At 36.9% G+C, this 22,834-nt stretch overlaps 2 protein-coding genes across 4 annotated transcripts; both read left to right on the top strand.

Moving 5' to 3' along the window:
- The first annotated feature begins 11,460 nt into the window (after positions 1-11,460).
- On the top strand, positions 11,461-15,828 carry clcc1 (chloride channel CLIC-like 1). 2 transcript variants are annotated; one of them, XM_079471769.1, is made up of 11 exons: positions 11,461-11,831; positions 11,900-12,019; positions 12,412-12,522; positions 12,608-12,832; positions 12,960-13,100; positions 13,264-13,363; positions 13,670-13,767; positions 14,101-14,247; positions 14,341-14,934; positions 15,064-15,112; positions 15,592-15,726. In XM_079471769.1, exons 1-10 carry the CDS (start codon positions 11,664-11,666, stop codon positions 15,076-15,078), a joined length of 1,719 nt encoding a protein of 572 aa, XP_079327895.1. In that variant the 5' UTR covers positions 11,461-11,663; the 3' UTR covers positions 15,079-15,112; positions 15,592-15,726. The 2 variants fall into 2 exon arrangements, with proteins under 2 accessions (XP_079327895.1, XP_079327894.1); XM_079471768.1 differs by lacking the exon at positions 15,064-15,112 and having other exon boundaries at positions 15,592-15,828.
- Positions 15,829-16,036: 208 nt separating this feature from the next.
- On the top strand, positions 16,037-22,794 carry mcoln2 (mucolipin TRP cation channel 2). Of its 2 annotated transcripts, XM_079471771.1 has the most exons (14): positions 16,037-16,228; positions 16,789-16,948; positions 17,190-17,363; positions 17,552-17,705; positions 17,864-17,942; positions 18,031-18,127; positions 18,207-18,306; positions 18,398-18,510; positions 18,618-18,767; positions 19,372-19,473; positions 19,623-19,745; positions 19,925-20,131; positions 20,907-21,061; positions 22,350-22,794. In XM_079471771.1, the coding sequence occupies exons 1-14, from the start codon at positions 16,179-16,181 to the stop codon at positions 22,384-22,386; spliced, it is 1,701 nt and encodes a 566-aa protein (XP_079327897.1). In that variant the 5' UTR covers positions 16,037-16,178; the 3' UTR covers positions 22,387-22,794. The 2 variants fall into 2 exon arrangements, with proteins under 2 accessions (XP_079327897.1, XP_079327896.1); XM_079471770.1 differs by lacking the exon at positions 22,350-22,794 and having other exon boundaries at positions 16,066-16,228; positions 20,907-21,284.
- The last annotated feature ends 40 nt before the right edge of the window (positions 22,795-22,834 follow it).

The following is a 22,834-nucleotide window of genomic DNA, read 5'->3' as shown; positions in this document are numbered from 1 at the left end:
AATATTTTATGTCAAGCAGATAAATAGGTTTCATTGTTTACCAACCAAAATTATAAAGTATATAACAAATTCCTCAGATATTGACAATTTAGTGTACAGGACTTTTAATATAGAAAACAGAATTACCATATAGAGATGCACCCAGTTCCAGATCAAACTTATGAAAAAGCAGAAAGGAATTAATCTTTTGAACTGGATGAACCAAGACACCACAGACCACATTTTAGTGCAAATAGCAGCTGTGAACATCAGAACACACAAAGAAACCTGTAAAAAAATAAGAGTGTAGATGTAGTGGTATTGTCAATAATGATAATAACCTTGATAGCAAAATTGTTGTTCCTGTTTATTGATAGAAATGAGAAGAGAACTGCTTAACTGCACAGATCAAGACATATTTAGCATTTTCATTTCTTATACTTTAAGTGCATGCGAGAACATTATGGGAATATAAATTTGTGATTATAAAATTAGATATACATTATTATATATGATTATAAAATTATCAGTAGCGGGGTTTTATCTCGATTTATCTTCGAAGGACCTAAAAGCCCTTGCAACCCAACAACACTCAAGAGCACCGAAAGCACCACGTATGAGAAAATATACTGTACGTATAAATATACATAACCTTAACGGCAGTGTCCGGCTCCACATGAAATGTTTCTTCAAATCGCCACGTCCAGGGTTTGTAGTCATGGAGTCTGAAGTCGACCAGAATTTGACTAATCCACAGCTCGGTTTGTCCACCTTACATCATCTTTCAAGAGCTTCTGGAACTCTGATACCATTTGCCTGGACAGTTTCACCACAATGTCGTAGTGTACCAATGTTTTTGCATCATCAGGCTAATAAAATAAAGGGAATATGTAATGAATCCTGAGCATTGCTGAGCATTAGCTCAATATCCTAAAGAAGATCGATGGACATACCAGATCAAGTTTTGTAGTTTCCTTAAGGAGCCTGGAAATGAAACGCTTGAATACCGGCAGACATGTTGGCTGTTGAACAGTGGTGCACTCCTTGTTTTTGTTTTTGTCCCCATAAAAGCAGAATCAAAGAAATATTGAAACAAAATCTGGATCACAGATAAATAAGACGACTGAAGCATAATTCTTTAGTTGACATTAACTTTTGGCATACATACAAAGGTTAATAATACCATTGCAAATAAAATATAGGGGTCACTATTAACGCCTGCAGTTCAAAGCAACACTGTGTCAGCGTTTGGCCAAAGGGAACTTTAATCTTTAAAGTTTAACAGAAACAAAAACTCATATCACACATGAAGGTGAAATTATTTGCAAATGCCAGTATTTTAGAAAAGAATAATTAAAGAATCTTAAGTGCCTTAGTTTCAGACATTTTATATAAAACTCACAGCTGTGGGTTTTCTCATGCGTTTGGATGTTGAGTCATATTTGATCATGTCATTTGGATCGAGCCTGTCATCATCTTGATTGATGTTTGCATATCCAAAAACATAAAGTTCACAAAAAACAAACATAGTCCAAAATCCAAAAGACGAACAACTCAGCATCCTTGTGATCAACCTATAAATATACAACAATTTAGGGGAAAGTTGGTTGTTCAGATTCAAGTTAAAGTACACAGTACTAAAAGTTTTTCTTCAGTCTTTTGTTTCCCTCGAGGAAGAAACACTAATTATCTACACAGTAGACTCAGGTGAAATAACCTGTTGGTTTTGTTCAGCCACATATAGCTTTCATAAGTACACATAACTGCAACCTTGGGGCAGGGCTACACATATTGCCAACAACTCCTAGTTTTGCTCATTACAATACTCTTAGAGTTATAAAGATGTATTACTTTTTAATTCACAAAGACAGCTAAATTGAAGGGACGGTCAAGCACATTTTAATGTGAATATTTATGGGATGTCCATGAATGCATAAGCTCACAAATGTATTGTGTATATACAGTGCCCTCAGTAAACTCGTAACATGACTCATCAATTATATAACAAATAAAATAAAAAATACTTTTTTTGCTATTCACATTGTTTAATTTGGTTTTCTGTAAACTTAGTTTTACAAAGTACGAAACGAAGCGTCAGGTTTTTAAGCATACTAGATGTGCTGTAGCTTATACTGTAGTTCTAACTTGGGCAAATACAAAAAAGAGCTCTTATTTACAAAAGTTTAGCTCACATTTTCGGACTGCTTCGTTAACCTATAATTGCAAACCACAAACAGAAGAATGCGTGACATTTTGTGTCATAAAAAGTCCCTTTTCCGCATTGCGACATATTTGAATATATTCACATTAGCATTGACGCATTTGGTTTTATCCAAAGCGACTTGCATTGCATTGTCCTATACAATTAAACATAGGTATCTGCAATCCCCAATTATTTGTAATAATAAATGTTTTGTTTTTGCTTACTTTGTCAGTTGTCTTATTTTAAAATTATAATAATGAATGATGAAAAGTCTAAAAACACCACGACTTTACCTCGACCAAATTTAGTCTTAAAACCGACTGGGAAACAGTCGATTTTTTTTATAATGCGAGTCAGCCTACACCAGAGCAAGCTACAACGAAAATACAAACACACTTCGACAAATTTAAAATGAATCATAATTCATGTATGAATGTTTCTGTGCTATTTCTTACAGCTTCTTTCAGCAGAACCTGATTCAGCTAAACAACATCTTCAGGATTACAAGACACTTCCAAGCAGGTGTGGTTTAGAGCTGGTTGGAGCTAAACTGTGCAGAGCTGTGGCCCTCCAGGAACTGAGTTTGAGACCCATGGTATAGATCAAGGCGGATACGCCCATAATGTGACCGTCTTATTGTAAAGTATCAACTTTAATAAAGAATTACATCACATCAACAGGTTCAAAACTGGACAACTTTTATTCGGGCCAACAGCCAAGAGCATAATTATTTTTCTACACATGCAAGTTTTAACGACAGGGGGAGCCACTGATCAGTCTCATCGCATTACATTAAGCCCCTAGAGTAGCGAAGGGTCCACACTATGTCCCGGTAGAATATTTCCAATTTAAACATACAGCAACCAGCAGGAATACAAAAGCATCGTACAATTCATAAGGTTAAGTATGTGCACAGTATACACACGTTAGTCTTAAAACAAAGTCAGCCTGAAGCCGCAAGTTACCCTCTCCAATATACTCACGAACACGGCATAACGTTCACCGCTGTCCCGACACGGCAGCTTTGGTAAGGAACTCAGCAGTCCCCCTCTAAACATCAAACACTTACTCTTAAAACTTCCTACATTCAACACACAACGGGTGTTTGCAAATTAAGCAGAGACGTGCACTCCACACCATTTATTGCCTTTCACCTTTCCGTAGAGCTACACCGCTTACATCATCAGCTGAAGAGGAGAGGAAGGAGAGATCTCTGGTGTCCCATGGACATTGGATCACTTTATCGGCATGTTCAGCAACAACCGTGACAGGAAGGGTTTTGGTAAGATCCCCTAGCAGACAAATTGTCTTTTTTAAATTAAACATTAAGGCTCACAACACATTTCAATTTTAAAGGTCTTAAATAAATACATAGGACAGGGCTAGGGTGACAAGACGTCACCCCGCGAGATATGCTTGGGCCTCCACAATAGTTAAAAACGTCACCTGTAGCACACATCACTTTTGAATAAGAAACGATAACAAGTCTATAAAAACATCCTAATACATGCAATTTCAACTATTTCTGAAGTTATTCTTTTATAAAGAACACCGCTTACTCCCATAACGCAGTCCCGTGCATGAGAGAATCATTGATTCTCGAGCCGTCGATAACAACAGATTCAGCACCATCGCCGCGGACAGCACCGTCGCACGTAAGAAGGTATATCTTAAACAGCTTCCTATATTGTTTAGGGAACACGCCTCTTATGGTATACCTTTAGTTAATTTATACGTTAGGAGTCTTTGTTTAGGTTCATATATATGTTCAATATTATAATATTGTTTTTTTATTTATTTAGTCTATTTTGGTTATGAAAAGTGAACACTGAACAGAATTTTAAGATGCGCAATATGACATGCCAGACATGATTATGACTAAAGACTTTTGTATAAATTGTATCTTAATTTTAATCAATGTTTAATCAAACAATTGCCTCGATTTAATAAATAAGAAGCAAACCAAGAACGTCGGGTGTGGATTGAAGTGCGTAAAAACGAACGGACCTATGTTTCCGCAGCCTATGTCTTTCTGCCTTCTGTCTCAATTATACAGTAGGCTTATAGAAAGTTACGATAGGCTATTTGACAGTTTATTTTTGTAGCTTAAAAGCAATATGCTATATTTTTTAAAAACAATAAACGTGACGTGACTTGGTGCTGAATTACAGAGCTGGTATAACCATATATACATTTACATTTAGTCATTTAGCAAACAAACATATCAAACAACATCACTGTGATCAGACCAGACGCTTTCTTTCTTTGTTTTTTACCCCGTTGTGTGTTTATGTTATTGAGAGGAAAGAGCTCAAAACATATTTAGGTTATAACGTGGTGTTATTCAAAATACGTTTTCCGTCTAGTTCAGGGTGCTTGCAGGAAAAGTTCTCAAAGTGATCAAAGGAATATTTTTCTCATTAGAACCACACAAATAATTATTCATCTCAATACGAGGTGTTTTAATGAGTGAGAGTAACTTGTTTGGCCATCTAAAGAAAAATCAAGATACCATGTACACTTCTAGGGAACGTTAGCCATTGGTTGTTCGCGCCAGATTGCAATAATGCATGCTACGTTGATGTTGCATTGACCCATGAAAACAGATCACCAACACGCTTACATTTAAGTTATCAGGCTCACTTTTAATTTGACTGTTTTTTAACATGTTATAGATAAAATACACCACATAAAGTATTATACATGTTTAACTATACAGTGTAGTATTTTATTTTTATTTCTGATTGGGCGGGCCAGGCCCATCCAGGCCCGCCCACAGCTCCGAGCGTGTTCGTGAGTATATTGGAGAGGGTAACTTGCGGCTTCGGGCTGACTTTGAACTCGAGTTTGGGCGGCCGCCGTGTTCTCGACAAATGCTGCACCACGTTCGGTAGCGGGTAAGGGAGCCAGCAGTAACATCGGGGTTTGTACAGGTACCGGTTTTATTCTGTATTGTTGGATTTATCGTGCCGGGTCCGGGGAGTTCTTATGATTATGAATTATAATGGTCCCCCGGCGTTTGTATTTGTTCGTTATCAGGTGTTATTAGAGCATATTGTTCATTTCTCATGTATTTATCAGCTTACATTTTTACCGCTTGACGACAGCTATGTGTGCAGTTTGAGTGATATAAATTGATGTAGCCTACTAATTTATGATTGATGGTGTTTATTTATTATTGTGTGGCGTATTAAATAACGTGCGTTGTGAAGCTTTCTGGGTCTGTTGATATTTGCTGTGTAACGTAACATACTTAACCTTATGAATTGTAAGATGCTTTTGTATTCCTGCTGGTTGCATATGTTGTTTGAATTGGAAATATTCTACCGGGACATAGTGTGGACCCTTCGCTATAGTGGTTTAATGTAATGCGATGAGACTGATCGGTGGCTCCCCCATGTCGTTTTAACTTGCATTTGTAGAAAAATTAATTTGTACTTTGTTTGGTGGGTTTTTGCTCTTGGCTGTTGGCCCGAATAAACGTTGTCCAGTTTTGAACCTGTTGATGTGATTCTTTATTAAAGTTGATACTTTACAATAAGACGGTCACATTATCAGCCTTGATCTATACCGTACTGCTGAAAGAAGCTGTAAGAAATAGCACAGAAACATTCATACATGAATTATGATTCATTTTAAATTTGTCGGAGTGTGTTTGTATTTTCTTTGTAGCTTGCGTGTAGCTAACCGCATTATTAAAAAAATCGACTGTTTCATTCTCATTCTTGGAATTGCATGTCTACTGGAAAAACTGCATTTTAGTCAAAAGGTTTTCTGCAGCTCAGTGGTAAGAGCATTGCGTTAACAACGCAATGTTTTTGGTTCGAACCCAGGGTATAAATGTATGATAATACAATGTAAGTCGTTTTGGAGAAAAGCAAATGCGCCAATGCCAATGCCAATGTAAATCAAATATGTAGCAATGCGGAAAAGGGACAAAATGTCACGCATGCTTCTGTTTGTGGTTTGCAATTAGCCTATAGGTAAACGAAACAGTCCGAAAATGTGAGCTAAACTCTTGGAAATCAGAGCTCTTTTTTCTGTATTTGCCTAAATTAGAATTACAGTATAACAGCACATCTATATGCTTAAAAGACTTGATGTTTCGTTTAAAACTACATTTCATGAATGTTAAATTTTCATTACAATAAATGTAAATAAACCACCGTGATAAATGTATATATGAGATTTTTTTGCAAGTCACAGGAATTGAAACGTTTACATAGAATGGTTTTATTTCAGATTTTCCTAAAACATATGCATCTTTTGGACACTTTTCTGTTGATGCAGAGAAAAGCTACTGGCTCAGTCTCCTGGTTTTTAGTTACTTTAACATGGAGAGCAAGCATACTGATTTCACACATGTTGTCTTCTGTGGTTTCCCGAAAGGTTTTGACGACTTGAACGACCGGACGCCGCAACCTAAAAGGCTCGCAGATCGACCCGTCCACTTAAAGGTCCGGAACCGAAACCTAAATCCACCGTGGCTAGCAGGAGCTGATTCCCTCTTGTGTTTCTCCTCTGCTACCACGGATATTCAAATAAAGTCATCCTACGGGGTTGTGTTTTGCAGTTTTTCGTGTACGTGTCGTTACTCTGCTCGGCACTGTATATACACATCACTTATGTGAGGTTCATAGACATCCCATAAGCATTGAAATTAAAACGTGCTTGACCGTCCCTTCAATTTAGCTGTCTTTGTGAATTAAAAAGTAACAAATCTTTATAACTCTAAGAGTATTGTAATAAGCAAAACAAGGAGTTGTTGGCAATATGTGTAGCCCTGCCCCAATGTGTACTTGACAGCTATGAAAGCTATACGTGGCTGAACAAAACCAACAGGTTATTTCACCTGAGACTACTGTGTAGAATAGATAATTATTGTTTCTTCCTCGAAGGAAACAAAAGAATGAAGAAACACTTTTAGTACTGTGCACTTTAACTTGAATCTGAACAACCAACTTTTCCCTAAATTGTATATTTATGGTTGATCATGAAGATGCTGAGTTAGTCTTTTTTTATAGGTTGCTTTGTGTGTTGGATTGTTCACAGCTGCAATCTGCACAGAAATGTGGTCTGTGGGGCCTTGGAACATCCTGTTCAAAATATTAATTCCTATCGGCTTTTTCATAAGTTTGATCTGGAACTGGGTGCATCTTTATATGGTAATTCTGTTTTCTATATTAAAAGTCCTCTACACAAGTGTCAATGTATGTGGCATTTATATACAGTGGGTGCGGAAAGTATTCAGACCCTCTTACATTTTTTACTGTTATATTGCAGCCATTTGCTAAAACATTTAAGTTCATTTTTTTAATGTACACACCCCATATTGACAGAAAAACACATAATTGTTGACATTTTTTCAGATTTATTAAAGAAAAACTGAAATATCACATGGTCCGAAGTATTCAGACCCTTTGCTCAGTATTTATAGAAGTACCCTTTTGAATAGAGCCATGAGTCTTTTTGGGAAAGTTTTTTCCTCCTTGCAGATCCTCTCCAGTTCTGTCAGGTTGAATGGTAAACGTTGGTGGACAGCCATTTTCAGGTCGCTCAATTGGGTTTAAGTCAGGGCTCTGGCTGGGCCATTCAAGAACAGTCACAGAGTTGTTGTGAAACCACTCCTTCGTTTAAACCACTGTGTGCTTAGTCAGTGTCTTGTTGGAAGGTGAACCTTCGAACCAGTCTGCTCTTCAGGCAGTTTCTTTGACCTCATGATTCTCATTTGCTCTGACATGCACTGTGAGCTGTAAGGTCTAATATAGATAGGTGTGTGGCTTTCCTAATCAAGTCCAATCAGAATATTCAAACACAGCTGTACTCAAATGAAGGTGTAGAACCATCCCAAGAATGATCAGAAGTAATGGACAGTACCTGAGTTAAATAAATGAGTGTCACAACAAAAGGTCTGAATACATAGGACCATGTGATATTTCAGTTTTTCTTTTTTAATAAATCTGCTAAAATGTCAACAATTCTGTGTTATTCTGTCAATATGGGGTGCTGTGTGTACATTAATGTTATTGTTAAATTACTTAAATGGCTGCTATATAACAAAGAGTGAAACATTTAAGGGGGTCTGAATAATTCCTTGCCCACTGTATGTTTATAATTTTTGTTGGTAAAAAATGAAACCTATTTATGTGTTTAACATAAAGTATTGGATTTTTCTAATAATTTTCTTCTCTTTTGCTAGATTGCCTTGGCTGAGCACAAGAACAACATTATAATGACGGAATGGCTCCATGAACGATGTATTGGGCTGAAAGAAATGACCTGGTGGGACAATTTACGAGGTGACGTGCTTGGGTGAAGTTATTTACCCAAAATAATAATAAATGTGCTATTACTAACTCAGCTTCTCTCCATTTCAAACCAGTATAATGTGTATATAAGACTCTTTTCAATCAAACAGTTCATAGTGACTAGGCTCTTAAATATGATGACATTAAATGGCATTGGCTCTGGTTTATCTCATAAAAAACATTTGATTTATACATTTCATAACAGTAAATCTCTCATTTGTCTTTCCAGAGTGGTATAGACAAACATTGACACTTCAAGATCACCCATGTAAATTATACTTTGAGAATGTGCTGGTGAACCCCATTTTACTTGTTCCCCCAACAAAGGTTTGTATCTCTATGTTTTTAAACTTGAACAATTGAACATTAAAATGGACACCTTACATGATTTCCTGGTTTTACAGGCTTTTATAGTCACCATAACCCACTTATTCACCGATCCATTGAAGCACATAGGACAGGGTCTCAATGACTTTCTCAGAGCTTTGCTGAAGGATCTACCAATTTTTCTCCAGATAGCAGTATTTTTAACAATCGTGGCAGCCTTCTTAGTAAGAATTTATGATATTTATATTTTATATATATTTTTCAATATTTATTTTAGGTTTAAAACAATTAACCGGGTGTCCTCAGGTGTTTACATATGGAAGTGCTGTTGGTGCAATAACAAATATTGTACAGTTGCCGTGGCGGCTGCGTGCAGTAGTTCAGCCTCAAGCACGCCAGCTAAGAGATGATGAGGATTTGGACCGACTGCCACGACAGGTGCACCAGTTGAGGAACAGAATAAATCTGGTCAGAAACACCGTTAAATCGAGCACTTGGGCAGAAGATGCCAATGCTTATGTCCAACAGAACTACCAGGAGGACAACAGAAAATCTCAGCTTTGAAAGACCAGTCCTGGGAATGCACAGGTAGTGCCAGTGGAGACACTGCATTCTGCCGGCCTCCCTAGCAGAAAACCAACACATTTTCATCAGCAGGAACTATTAATTAATTAGGATAGAGAGGAACATATGAAAGGGAAAATTCTTCAGCAAAACAGGGACACATTTTGAATGGTTCTTTATTTTTCAGTATGAATGTATTTAGTATATAGATCACCGGCTTATAATGTTATCACACTTAAAATATTTAAAACATATACTGGGGACCAAAGTTTGTAATAATGTATTTTTTCTATTTTGGAAGGAAATTTGTGACCTAGTCATCCTACATAATGTTAAACAATTTTGTAAAATCATATTGAAATGAATGACTGAAATCAAACTTTCAGCCAACTTAAAGAGAAATATAAAACAATCTTAAAAAAATTGATAGAACTGAAATATAAAAAAATGATTTAACTTACAGTATACATAAATGTATAAGTGTACAGTATAACTACAGTATACACAGTAAACTTTCATTGTGCCCTGTAATATTTCTTCTCTCTTGCTCTTTGTTTTAAAATGTGTTGGTGTTAAATAAAATAATAAAATGCTCATTAAATATAAAAGATTAAGATGAAATTTACTAATTCAAAATATTACATTAATTGTTGTTGCAAATATATCTTTACATCTTCTTTTGTATAATGTTTCAGGGATGCTCAGAAACATTTACATTTACATTTACATTATATTTTCCAAAGAATTAGGAAAACAATGAAGTGATAAAAATATACTAAGAAACCAAAAATAAAATCGTCGCTGCACTTCTGAAACCTCGTTTTCCAAACATGCAGTTTTTTTTAGGAAATTGAAAAACTTCCACACTGTGTTGTCATAGTTGACAAGCACCCTTTAATGCTTTTTATTGGCTAGATATTTGCCAAACCCAGTGACAATGGCAAAAAATAAAATGACAAAACATGGAGAAACAAGGGTTCAGATGGACAGCAGCAAAATATGAAGTAATGTATTCATTGAATAACTTTTAATGCAGTTGACAAATGACTCGTGAAAACTTAAGATTTGTGGAAGACACTTTAAACTTCATGTTTGCAAGCTATATCCATAAATGACATGTACAGTGGAGGTTATGCGTCGAAATTGGTTAATAACACAAAAGTAAAAGAAACGTTCGAACTGCTGGGAACAGGGCCGGCTCAAGCCTTTACGGGACCCTAAGCAGAATTTATTTGCCCCAATACAGTCGACTATTTTCAATGTTTGATTATTTGCACGCACACTTAAAACCAAACACACCCATTCTATTAGATGTGTTTGGGATGTAGGAATGTCATGAAAACAAAACAGATAAACCTTGCATTACAAGTATATTGTGATTGTCCAAATATTTTATAATTTCATTACTTCAAAATATTTAAGGTGAACTGTCCCTTCGTTTTATACACTGACAGCATGTCGTGAATATATCACAAAAAAGCTGTATTTTAATTTGCTCCTGGCGTCCCCTCGTGGTGGCGGAGCCCTAAGCAGCCGCTTAGTTCGATAATAGGGAGGGCCGGCTCTGGCTTGGAATTATGGGTATAAAAACTCGCAAATAAAATAGAATTAAGTAAGGAGAAGGAGTGGGAAAACTGATTTATTTAATATTCAGGAAACAGTTCCTTCTAAAACAATGCATTCTGGTAATAAGAGAAAGGATGTATTAATTTCTAGAATGCGTATTGTCATTGTTTATTAAATCGATGTTTGTTCAGAATAGGGAAACATGAATCCGGTCTATGTGACAAGTGTGGTCCTGCTGAAACCATCGAACATGCAGTAATCATACAGCACAGAAAGACTTCAGATATCTCAAGCGTTATGGATTCTGGAAGTAAATTATTTATCTAACTGGATATTGTAAGGTAACGGCCCCAAACAATATAACATTCATGAAGAATTGTTCAAGTTTCTAATAGACATTAATATGAAGATAGAATTTAGGTCATTTTTCTTATCATGATGTATTCCACACTCCAATCCAGTAGGTGGCGGATGCGCTTTTTAAGTCTGGTTTGCAAACCGCCGTTAAAAACCACCAAAGAAGAAGAAACGTCCTCCTAACTTCTTGTTGCTTTCACTTTTCCTGCATCAATTTCGATGTCGTATGAAATCAAATAAAAAAATAATTTCTGCTGAACGTCATTGCCGGTTGATTTGCGTCAATTACGTCGTTGTGGTTTTTATAGACGTTGCTTATTATAATCGAAGCTGTTGAGACGATTCTTTGATATGTTAGCATGAAGGCACTGGGATGTTTGTCGATTGGGCTTTGGACTCTGTTTGCTATCTGTGGACTTTTTGTTATTGCCTATGCAAACATTAATAATGACGACGATGAATGGATCGATCCATACGACATGCTGAATTATGACCCAACAACAAAACGCATGAGAAAGCCCACAGAGGTAACGTTAAGTGTAAAGGAAATCAAGCTTCTTACAAAGTCGTCTAACCTTGTTTTTATGTTTCACAGTCAGCAAGTTACACAAATGTGCCTACCAAGAGAAGAGAGTTAAGCTCAGACTCGTGTGAACTGCCAAAGTGTCCTGATGTCTCTGAGTGCACGAGTAAACTCAGTATTTTGCAGAAAGAGGTGAAAAACATTACACAGTGATATTTCTTGATATACAATTCTGTTTTGTTTGTTTTATAGAGTGCCCTTGCACTTTTGGTTTTACCCGGGTGAATAGAGACGGGAAATAGTTCAGCAGGTGCCTATACATATGAAACGCTTACTTTTGACGTAATGTTGATGGTTGGTACAAATACTGAGGGTGTCTTCTGTGCCCAGAAATAAAAATTAAAGAGTTGAAAGACATAATTTTTAAATGATGTATAAATGAGAAATATTATGATTTTTTTTGTTTTACAGCTGCAGTCATTGGAATTTCATTCCATTTAGCATTAAGACGGTTAACAAGAAGGGTGGTTCGGTGATTAATATGAGCACATGTATGTTATAAGAATATTTCTCATCCTACTTAGATTGATGAACACAAAAAGAAGGGGGTCACCACCTTCCAACAGCCAACATGTCTTCCAGTATTCAGGCGTTTCCTTTCCAAGCTTCTCAAAGAAACTTCAAAACTTGGTCTGGTATGTTTATACATCACCTTTGAGCAATTGAGATAATGATCCTCGCACAATAACGAAATGTATAACATTTTCTGTTCCCGTTTAGCCTGATGATGCAAACAAACTTGTGCATTATGACGCCGAGGTGAAACTGTCCAAGCAAACGGTGTCAGAGTTCAGTAAGCTTTTAAGGGAAGACAATGACTGGACCACTGGAGCAATGGATGAGGCTCTCAGTCAAATTCTGGTGAAATTTAAACACCATGATCCTGAAGCCTGGAAGTGGCGATTTGAAGACACTTTTTATGTGGAGTTGGATACTGTCTTGAAGGTCTTTTATTGAAGTATAATTAAAGATGAACAATCTCTTAGATCTTCTAATCAAAAGACTCTCAATTATTCTATTTCCTGAACCAAAATATTACATAATACTTCTTTACTTTTCTTTTTTACTTTAGGTTTTATTGTGTGTTTTTATAATCACCGCTGTCATCTGCACTGAAATGTGGTCTGCGGTGTCATGGTTCATCCAGTTCAGACGAATGTTTGCCGTATGCTTTTTTATTAGTTTGATCTGGAACTGGTTCCATCTTTATATGGTAAATATATGAATGTTTTCTATATTAGAGGTTAAAAGGGATCCAGAACTATACATTTTTATGTGTTATAGTTAACACATTTTTAATGAACAGATGACAGTTAGGTGGTTCTTCAACTGAGTTTTGAGTTGAGTATTTTGTAAATAATTTTTATTTTTGCTAGCTTGCGTTTGCTGAGCACCAGAAGAACGTTGTTCAGATGGAAAGCGTCAATGCAAAATGTACTGGGGTGAAACAGATAGACTGGAAGGAGAGTTTGTCAGGTGAGATGCTTTGTTTATGACATTCCTTTCAGTCCCTTTAGGGGACAGGTAGCAATATGTTCGCCCTGCTTAACAGCATTCCTTTATAAACATTTGCATTCTGTCAAAATAACTTTATATAAAAATAACTGCCTATTGCAAGTGTACAAAGGAGAAAACAAACTATTCTTAGGGATGCATAAGTTATTGCGAGTCAACACAAAACTATACATAAATAGATAGAATAATTTTTATTGAATTGTCCTTTATACTAAAACGGGTCATTCACGTGATGTTCAATCTTTGAACCGTTTTATTTTGATTCAGAGTGGTATAGACATACATGGACACTTCAAGATGATCCTTGTAAAAAGTACTATGAGGTCCTGCTGGTGAACCCTATTTTACTCGTACCTCCGACTAAGGTTTGTATTACTTTTTTCAAAACCTAATAATAGATAAGACACAAGAAAAATATGAAAATCAGCAAAACACTTTTTTTACTTTTCCTAAATACATGTAGAAATATGGCTGTTGTATTGCTTGAAAGTGAATATAAACGGGGTTCGTTTCAATATTTGAGGTCTGAAAAAATACAGAGAATTTCTCCAGTTTTCATTTTATGCAAATAAATGCAAATAGAAACAACATATTTGAAATTTGGGAGAAATATTGTTAGTAGTGAAAATGGTTTTTGAAAGGTTCTCGTAATTTTATCCGTGGCTGTGTATGTTATATCCATATGTTTTTTATTTTAGGCTATCACGGTCACAATAACCAACTTTATCACTGATCCACTGAAGCACATCGGGCAGGGCATCAGTGAATTTCTGAGAGCTTTGCTGAAAGATCTGCCGTTCACTCTTCAGATACCTGTGCTTCTTATGATTGCTGGAGCCATCTTTGTAAGACTCAATGGAAATGTATTTAATATATTTACTTTAGGATATTTTAGAGTAAACAGCATACTTAAGCAATCACACCCTTGCTTTCTTCAGATTTTCATTTATGGAAGTGCTCATGCAGCTATACAACATGCAATCCCTTGGCCCCGGCTTGGTGGGCCTCGAGACCCGCCGCCACCTGCTGTAGAGCAACGTCAAGCTCCCAGACTAAGAGAGAATCAACATTGGGCTGGAGGCGACGCCCCACAGCCAATACAAGATCCCCACAACAATGACAATTTTGTCAGGAACCGGGCTAACCATGGCTTTGGGGCAGGAGAGGCCAATGCTAATGCCCCACAGCCTAACCAGGATGGCATCAGGACCGCGAGACCAAGAGACGGAGAAAGCAGCATGGAGCGTCCACAAAAATTTGTTCAAACGGCACGAGTCGAAACCCTGCGGTCCATGGCCAACATATCTTGCCAGGATAACATTGATTCTCAGCAGAGGACACAGGAGCAGGACACTGGCATAGAGAGAGGTGGAGAACCTGAAGCAGAGGAAATTCAAAAAGAAAAGGAAAAAGAGAAGAAGGATGTGTCTACGGAGGACAAGGAGCAGAAAGATGCTCAGACTCAGGACAAAAGTGAAACGGAGCCCAACGTGCCTTCCCAACAAAGAGATGTGACAACACTTGGGAGTGATGTAAGTATTGTTTGTGTTTCCTTGGATGTCTTGAAGGGATAGTTTACCCAGAACTGAAATGTTATCTTCATTTACCTTTCTGTCGTTTCAAACCTATATTTTGTTCACATATTCACTTTTATTGTATAGAAAGGAGCTGCATGAACAACTTTATGCAGGGTTTGGTATGACATGAAGGGTGAGTAATCGATGACATTTTGGTTAAACTGTCCCTTTAAAAATTTAACATCAGTCTTACCTTAAGATTGCTTTATGAGAAAAAAAAATGTTTCCCTTCGATTCAAACACTGCAGCACATTATTTTCACACAAAGGATGTGGACAACATCGAACTGCAGGTTTTAACTGTAAGCATTGCATAGTATGTCTGTCTTCTCTACATTTGTGGTTCTTTAGTTTGTCATTGTCAATGTGATATTCAATGGTCTGTGACTTATTGTCATTTTCATGTAAACCGACAAAATGGACATGTTATATGTTAATGTAACACATATTTGTGCATTTGCAATATTCATTACATTGTGAACAGTTAGCATGAACACATTATATTGTATGCCATTACTCACTAAAACCTTTATTAGAATGAAATATGTTATGTATATGTTAATTCTGAATAACATTTTATTCTCAATAATATTAATATTTTTGCTTCGTGCAGATGGCATCAACGGGCTCAACCGTGGTCCCTGAAGACGAAAAAAGTTTCAGGGCTCCAGTGCAAGAAACTCAAACTACGTACATGAACAGTTAACATGGGATATTCGTTCTTAAATATAAATATATATTTTTTAATATTATTTTATACATGATGTGGTGTTTTGAATGAAACCACATCTCACTGAACTTCTTTGAATAAACATGTTGTTGTTTCAGAAACAACCTCCCAAACTTACTAAATTAAATGGGATAAATATGGTATTTCGACTGTCTGCTTAAGTCATTAAATGTATGTTTACAATAAGTGCACTTTGTTTGTTTTTATTCGCCTTTTATTACGATACTCTCTGTGTTTTAAAAAATCGACCCTTTGTGACGTTTCACTAGATGTCGGTCAGCGACTCACGTAACGGACGTTCGGTTTCAGGCCACTCCCACTGGAAACTACGTTCGTGATTGGTCAGTGGGCGTGTACGTTGGTTCTCTTGACGTCAAATGCAAGGTTATAAAGTAATTTAGTGATGAAAGCGTCCTCATGGCTGACACGCGTGCTTTGGGTTTGATGCCTGCGCTTGAGTGACAGATTGCATGGAGTTAAATAATAGAAGCTCGCAGGGCGCAGAAGTTGATGTCTTGAGGTAAGTGAAACAAAAAGTTGTCTTTATTTTTATGAGACAAATCAAGATCTGTCCGGCCACATTTTGTTATAAACGTCGCGTCGTTTTACAACCGATCAGAAGAGAAGGTAAAGCCTTTGACAACAAAAAGAGAGATTTGTGGAGTAAATATTTTCTTGGGTACTGTAGAAGTCTTATCACAACGTGAAAAATGTCAATAGACTGTGTTTTTGAGAATACAAATACAACCTTGGACTTGTGAGCTACCCCAGTTAGTTTAGACATTGTGGGAAGTTTTTTTGGAAGTTAATTATTTATGTTTGGTTAAAGTTTACAAAAAAGTGCATTTAGAAACTCCGCAGAACTCGATTCCGTTTCCTGTGCATTGACCTGTATCATCTTCCTCTTTTAAAAATGACCCCTGGCTGTCACATGGGAATTGAGTCACACACATATTATTATATTTAAAGTTTTGGTATTTTATCAGTTATTTTTTATAAGAAAAAGTGTGGAGAACAAAAATGACAAAAGCCTTTAGAAACTACTATAGGCCATTTGAATTTGTGTTGTTTTTCATGTAGTACCTCCACATCCATGGCAACTGACTCCTCGACAGAGGAGATGCTGAGAGATGACCTGAAGTTTTACTTCATGAGCCCCTGTGAGAAGTATAGAGCCCGGCGACAGTTACCATGGAAACTAGCAGTGCAAATCCTGAAAATATTTATGATTACACTTCAGGTATTTATAGGGTTACCGGTTTACATGGCTGCCAAATGTAAACGTTCTATGACTTTTCAAAAGAGGGCCACATTTGTGCTCTATACTTTGCAAAATATGAATAAACATAGAAGTTTTGTAAATACAATATAAATATTGTAAATACCCATGGCACATAATTAAATTTTTCAAAAGCCATAAACAACTAACACGTTAAATGTTGCCAGAGAGAAAACGCACCCTTCTCAACCTTTTCCCAAAGCTCATACTGTTTGGCCTCAACAACCAGCTTGTGGTGTCCTACAAGGAGGAGAACTTGATGACTTTCAAGAACTTGTTTCTGAAGGGCTACAGGGGTGTGGATGAGGACGACTACAGCATCGCTGTCTACACCAAAGACAACATGTACGACAATTTATATTATGTCATAGACCAGGTTTGTATTTATTCATTATTATTTCACATCTACTGGCTGAGATTGTCAAAGTTCTGCCTGAGCATGCTTTTGTCCTCGGTTAAGTTTAACTATTGATTCAATGTTTATAATGACATTTGTTTTAGTTTTGAGGACACGGTGTTGTTAGCACAAAGTAGAATGTTACATATTATCTATCTGTGTAACAGTACTCCCGGTTAGGAAACCTGTCTATGGGCCCTGTTAGTTATGCAGAGGAGAATGGAGAATTTCTGCCCATGGTCATCTGCAAAGAAAGCTTCCGGCGAGGTAGCGTGGAACCATCTGAAGGATCTTATGATATTGATGCACAACTTGAAACAGGTGACTCATTTACCTTGAAAATGAAACCAACAGATTCTTCATTTGCTTTGAAGAAGCCATGACAGCCAAAATATACCTGTTGATAAACTAAAAACTTTATAAGTTAAAGAACTTTTTTATTTATTTATGTTTTATTGTTTGATTTTTGCATTTTCCAGTTAGTTTGACTCTGAATCCAAAGACTGCAGCAACGTGGAGAGCGAGTAACGCTACATTTTTTGAGCTGGACTTTTATAGGTTTGGATATCTAAAATAAACAGAACATGTACTGTAATCAAAGCACCCAAAATGTTTCATTGAATTTTAAACATTGTTTAAAATACAGGCTGGTTGATATTGAGATTACATTTGCCCTCAAAGGAATCAATTTGCAGACCGTTCGCTCACGCGAGCTGCCTGACTGTTACACGTTTTTGGTCAAGGTCTGTACATTTATTATAAAATGTGATTTTACAGACTAACACTTACTAAATGAATCCATCAGATTTTTTTAATTTTCAGATTGTCTTTGATAACAGTTGCCATAGTGGAAAGATGAAAATAACCCTGGATTTCGATGCTGTCAGTAGCGTGTGCAAGAACTGGAATATTTCAGGAACAGGTATGTGAAGAAAAAAACTTTTTTTTATTGACGTGAGAATGACAAGTAAACTACATCTGGTTAGTATGACGTACTATTGTCTTATTCTCAGCTCAGAAGAGTACGCACTACCTTCTCTTGTTCGATGGCTTCGTTATTGTGGTCTGTATGATCTCTGCGGTGCTCTGCACACGGTCAGTTATACTCGCAGTCAGACTGCTTCAGGTAAACCTGCTTGAAGGAGAAACAACTTACAAATATGTTCACTTTAAATCTACATAAGCGTGTCAAACGCCATATGAACTTTGTTGTGATAACATCTCTCTCTCCAGCGTTTTTCTAAATTCTGTCTTGAAAATTGTAACCGTGAGGTGTGTGAAGATGATCAAAGGGAATTCCTGAATGGGTGGTACTTCTTGGTTATTATCAGTGATGTTCTGACCATCATTGGGTCGATACTGAAAATGGAAATACAAGCTAAGGTATGTTTGGGTAGAAAGGTTTTATCCACTCCATTTGGTAGTTTATCTCCTAAGTTTTTAAATGCACCATTGTATTTTTAAAACATAGTTTGCCATAGTCAGGTAAGTGAATTGTCACACCAATTTCCGAATTTTCACAACCCTAACGGTCCATATTTTGAATAAATGGGCACATTAAAATAAAATGACTATTTTATGTTCTATAAAGAGCCATCCGTTCTCCGTTCGTTGGGTTTTTAGATATGTGCACTTTAATTCACAGAAATCCTACAAAGTATGTCGTCTCTCAAAAACGTGTCCTTTTGTCACATCCTTGCACTAAGTTTTCAGTCTTTTAAAATAGAAAACTTGTGCGTAGACTATTTTCTGACGTCTGGGTTCTATCGTCAGGGGTTTAGGATCAGACTCGTATCTTAACACATGGACTGTTTTTGAGACACTTTTGACAGTCTTTGGACTTTGACCTTATGTTGATTAAGTAATTCATGTCATAAAAGTTTAACTATTTCTACTGGAGTTCAAACAGTTTTTTCCAGTAGGACAGGTTTAATCTGTAGGCAGGTACAACACTATTAAATCTTTCCTCTTGACGTTTTATCCACAGAGTTTGACTAATTATGACGTATGCAGTATATTTCTGGGTACATCTACTTTATTGGTCTGGGTGGGCGTCATCAGATATCTTGGATACTTCCAGAAGTACAATGTGAGTTATGCAATGTTATAAAACGATCAGAAGTGTTTGCCAGCTTTTGTTTTATGACATGGTTGAGTGTGTGTTTTATACAACAGCGTTGATTTTGCACAACACTAATCAAATATTAAACCCATAAAGTGTTTTTCATGACACCACAGGTACTTATCCTCACCATGCGAGCAGCTTTACCAAATGTCCTGCGTTTCTGCTGCTGTGCAGGAATGATCTATCTTGGCTACACCTTCTGCGGATGGATCGTTTTGGGACCCTACCATGAGAAGGTGACAACAGGAAGAAAATAACCGCCATTACCCAGACAAACACTTGTTATATAACACTGGCTTTCCAACAACTGTTTTTTTCCAAGATGATGTGTAATGACCAGTAGATGGCAGTATATGCAGCCTAAAGGTTTTTGTTCTCACATTTACATAGTTTTTCTTCATTTGTTATGGTTTAGTTTGAAGGCCTTAGTCGTGTGGCAGAATGTCTCTTCTCTTTGGTCAATGGGGACGACATGTTTCCAACGTTCGCAGAGTTTGAGCAGAAGAACACCATGGTGTGGCTGTTCAGCAGAGTTTATCTCTATTCGTTCATATCTCTTTTCATTTACATGGTGCTCAGTCTCTTCATCGCCCTCATCACTGATGCATACGAGACCATCAAGGTACCATGGTGTCCTTTACAAAAAATTACAATTCTGACATCAAATGCTCACTTACATGCTCAAAATCCCTTATTTAAATTTTTACCTGAAACACTTGAAGTGGATGGTGGTTTACTGCCAAGCTTTAAAGGATCGGTTCACCCAAACATAAATATTCTGTCATCATTTACTGACCCTTTTGTCATTCGAAACCTGCATCACTTTCTTCCGCAAAACAAAAGAAGACATTTTGAAGAATGTTGGTATCCCAACAATCCATTCACTTCTATAGTATGGACACAAAACCAATGCAAGTCAATGGGAGCCGATGTTGTTTGGTTATCAACATTCCTCAAATGTCGTCTTTTGTTTTTCGGAAGAAAGAAGAAAGAAAGGTTCCGTTTGACAAAAGCGTGAGTGAATGATGACATCATTTTTATTATTGGGTGAACTATACCTTTTACAAAAGATGAAAATTGTACACTTGACTCATTGGACCACATGACTTGCAATTGTAAGCCAAATTATGACCTAAATTATAGTCTTGCTGGTGTATTAAATGTTATGGATTCAGAAGACTCAGGACATGGCTCTATAGAGTTGTGTGGGTATTTTTCTAAATGGAAAGTTGGGACATTATGCTTAACATTGTATTTTAAAATTATGCATAGCAACATGAGAGAAAATTATAACCACATTTTCTTTTTAAGGCTAACTGTTCCTTTAAATAAGCACAAAGATATAACATTCAGGGTACAAGTCCTTTGAAACCGCTCCTATTCATGTCGACCTCCAGGGTTACCAAACAACAGGCTTCCCCATGACGGAGCTACATCGGTTCCTGAAAGAGCAGAAGGAGGGTTTCCCCCTCCAGGGGCAGGAGGGGGCCGGCATCGAGAGTAGAGAAACCGAGAGCGTTCACCCCTCTCTAATGCTGTGTTGCTGCAAAAGGTATAATCCCAAACATCAGCTGCATGGCTCCAGAGTTTCCTCTAGATCTGAGGTTAGCCCACTGCGGCATGAGCAATAGAATTAGTGGTGGAGGAGAAAGACAGACACACCCAGCAAAGTGCTGATTACAGAGAAATCCTGGGGGCTACTCCTCAGCTTACAGGAATTTTCACGATAAACAAGCCAGAGTTTGAACGAGAAAAAAGATTCCCCCTCATTGTGTTTTGTGCCCCTATAGAATGCAGACAAGCAATGTTGTGTTTGCTTCAGAGGATTTTTGATTCCCCTTTCTAGTTGGTTACATCCCTTATGAAACTGAACTCCGTTAGAAGCACTTATTGTTCAAGACCTGTGCTCCTCACGGGCAAAGCCCGGTTTGAATTTGATGCTGTAAACATCAGGTTAAAAGCCACTTAGTTCTTTAGTGTCGATCTACTGCTGAGTGGATTGGACCACAAACATTACGTTGGGGTTAAATTGGGTTTTGCCATCTTACAGTAGATCACTTGGGGTTCCTACTTTATGAATGTATCCGATTTTTTTGTAAAATCACTAGAAACCATCTAAGCCTTGCAGGAACATTATATTCTAAAAGGATTAGTTAATTGCAAATCAAAATTTAAGATTTGACTTTTTCAGTTGCTTTTCCTAAATTAGATCTATTGATCTAAATCTAGGTTCCTCAGTATGTTCATTTTGAACCAGCTTTTGTAACCACAGAAACAGTCCGTCTTAAGGAATTTACCGCATATAACAAAACTGACCTCAAAAGTTAACAATCAAGTTTATTTAAGGAATCTCTGCTTTCACTTCCTCTGGAAACTGCAGTATATCACAAAATAAAAAGTCAAATAAGGTAATGGTGCCCTTCCACATTTTACAAATATGTACTATAGTATTTACAATAGCTACATGTAAGTAACCCTAAACCAAAGCTCGTCCTCATGTCACTTCAAACCATTTTAAATTTTTTGTGCAAAAGAAGATATTTTCAAGAATGTATGTAACCAAACAAAATTCACCCATTGACTTCCATTGTATGAACACAAAACCACAGAGAAATTTCACAAAACATGTTTTTTTGTGTACCACAGAATGAGAACTCATATAATGTACAGGTTTTGAAAGACATGAGGTTGAAGAAATGGTGACAGTTTTTATTTTAGGGTGAACTCCCTTTAAGCACCCGTTCAAGAGTGAGCTCCCACAAATTAACCATAAGGATTAAGGAATAACCATAAGGATCTTTACAATTCACATATAAATAAACATTTTACACTTTTTGCAGAGTTCCCAAAGATGACACCATCATTCTCATCGGCTGAACTTGGGTGGATCACACTTTTAACGTCGAAATCTACCGTAAACTGCAATGCAAAGTCATTACAATTTGAAGAGATGTTGTGGGACTTTGCACATGTTTGCAACTCTACAATTCTACGCAGGATGGAAATGCCATTTAGATGTGAAATGAAAGATGCTGGTAAGACCTGCATTAGCAAATGTAAAAAAATGCCAAACCCGCAGCTAAGTGCTCTGCGATGCAATTAAGGCCGAGTAATGAAGCGTTTTGTGGATCGAATGGCCGGCTCAGGAAATGTTGGAAGCATCTTGTTGTGCAATCTGTAAAATTATACCCAGTCCATTGTTGTAAACTGGAGAAAATATTGTTATTTATTAAGTCACGAGGGATTTTTCACCCAAAATGTTTTATTAAAGCACTTCAAATTCTGCATTTGTGTCGGTCTTCATTGATTTTACATTTTAATGGTA

This window comes from Barbatula barbatula, assembly GCF_947034865.1.
Source record: "Barbatula barbatula genome assembly, chromosome: 13".
Taxonomy (NCBI): domain Eukaryota; kingdom Metazoa; phylum Chordata; class Actinopteri; order Cypriniformes; family Nemacheilidae; genus Barbatula; species Barbatula barbatula.
The sequence above is the reverse complement of the archived record's forward strand: the minus strand, read 5'-3'. Positions and strand labels throughout refer to the sequence as shown.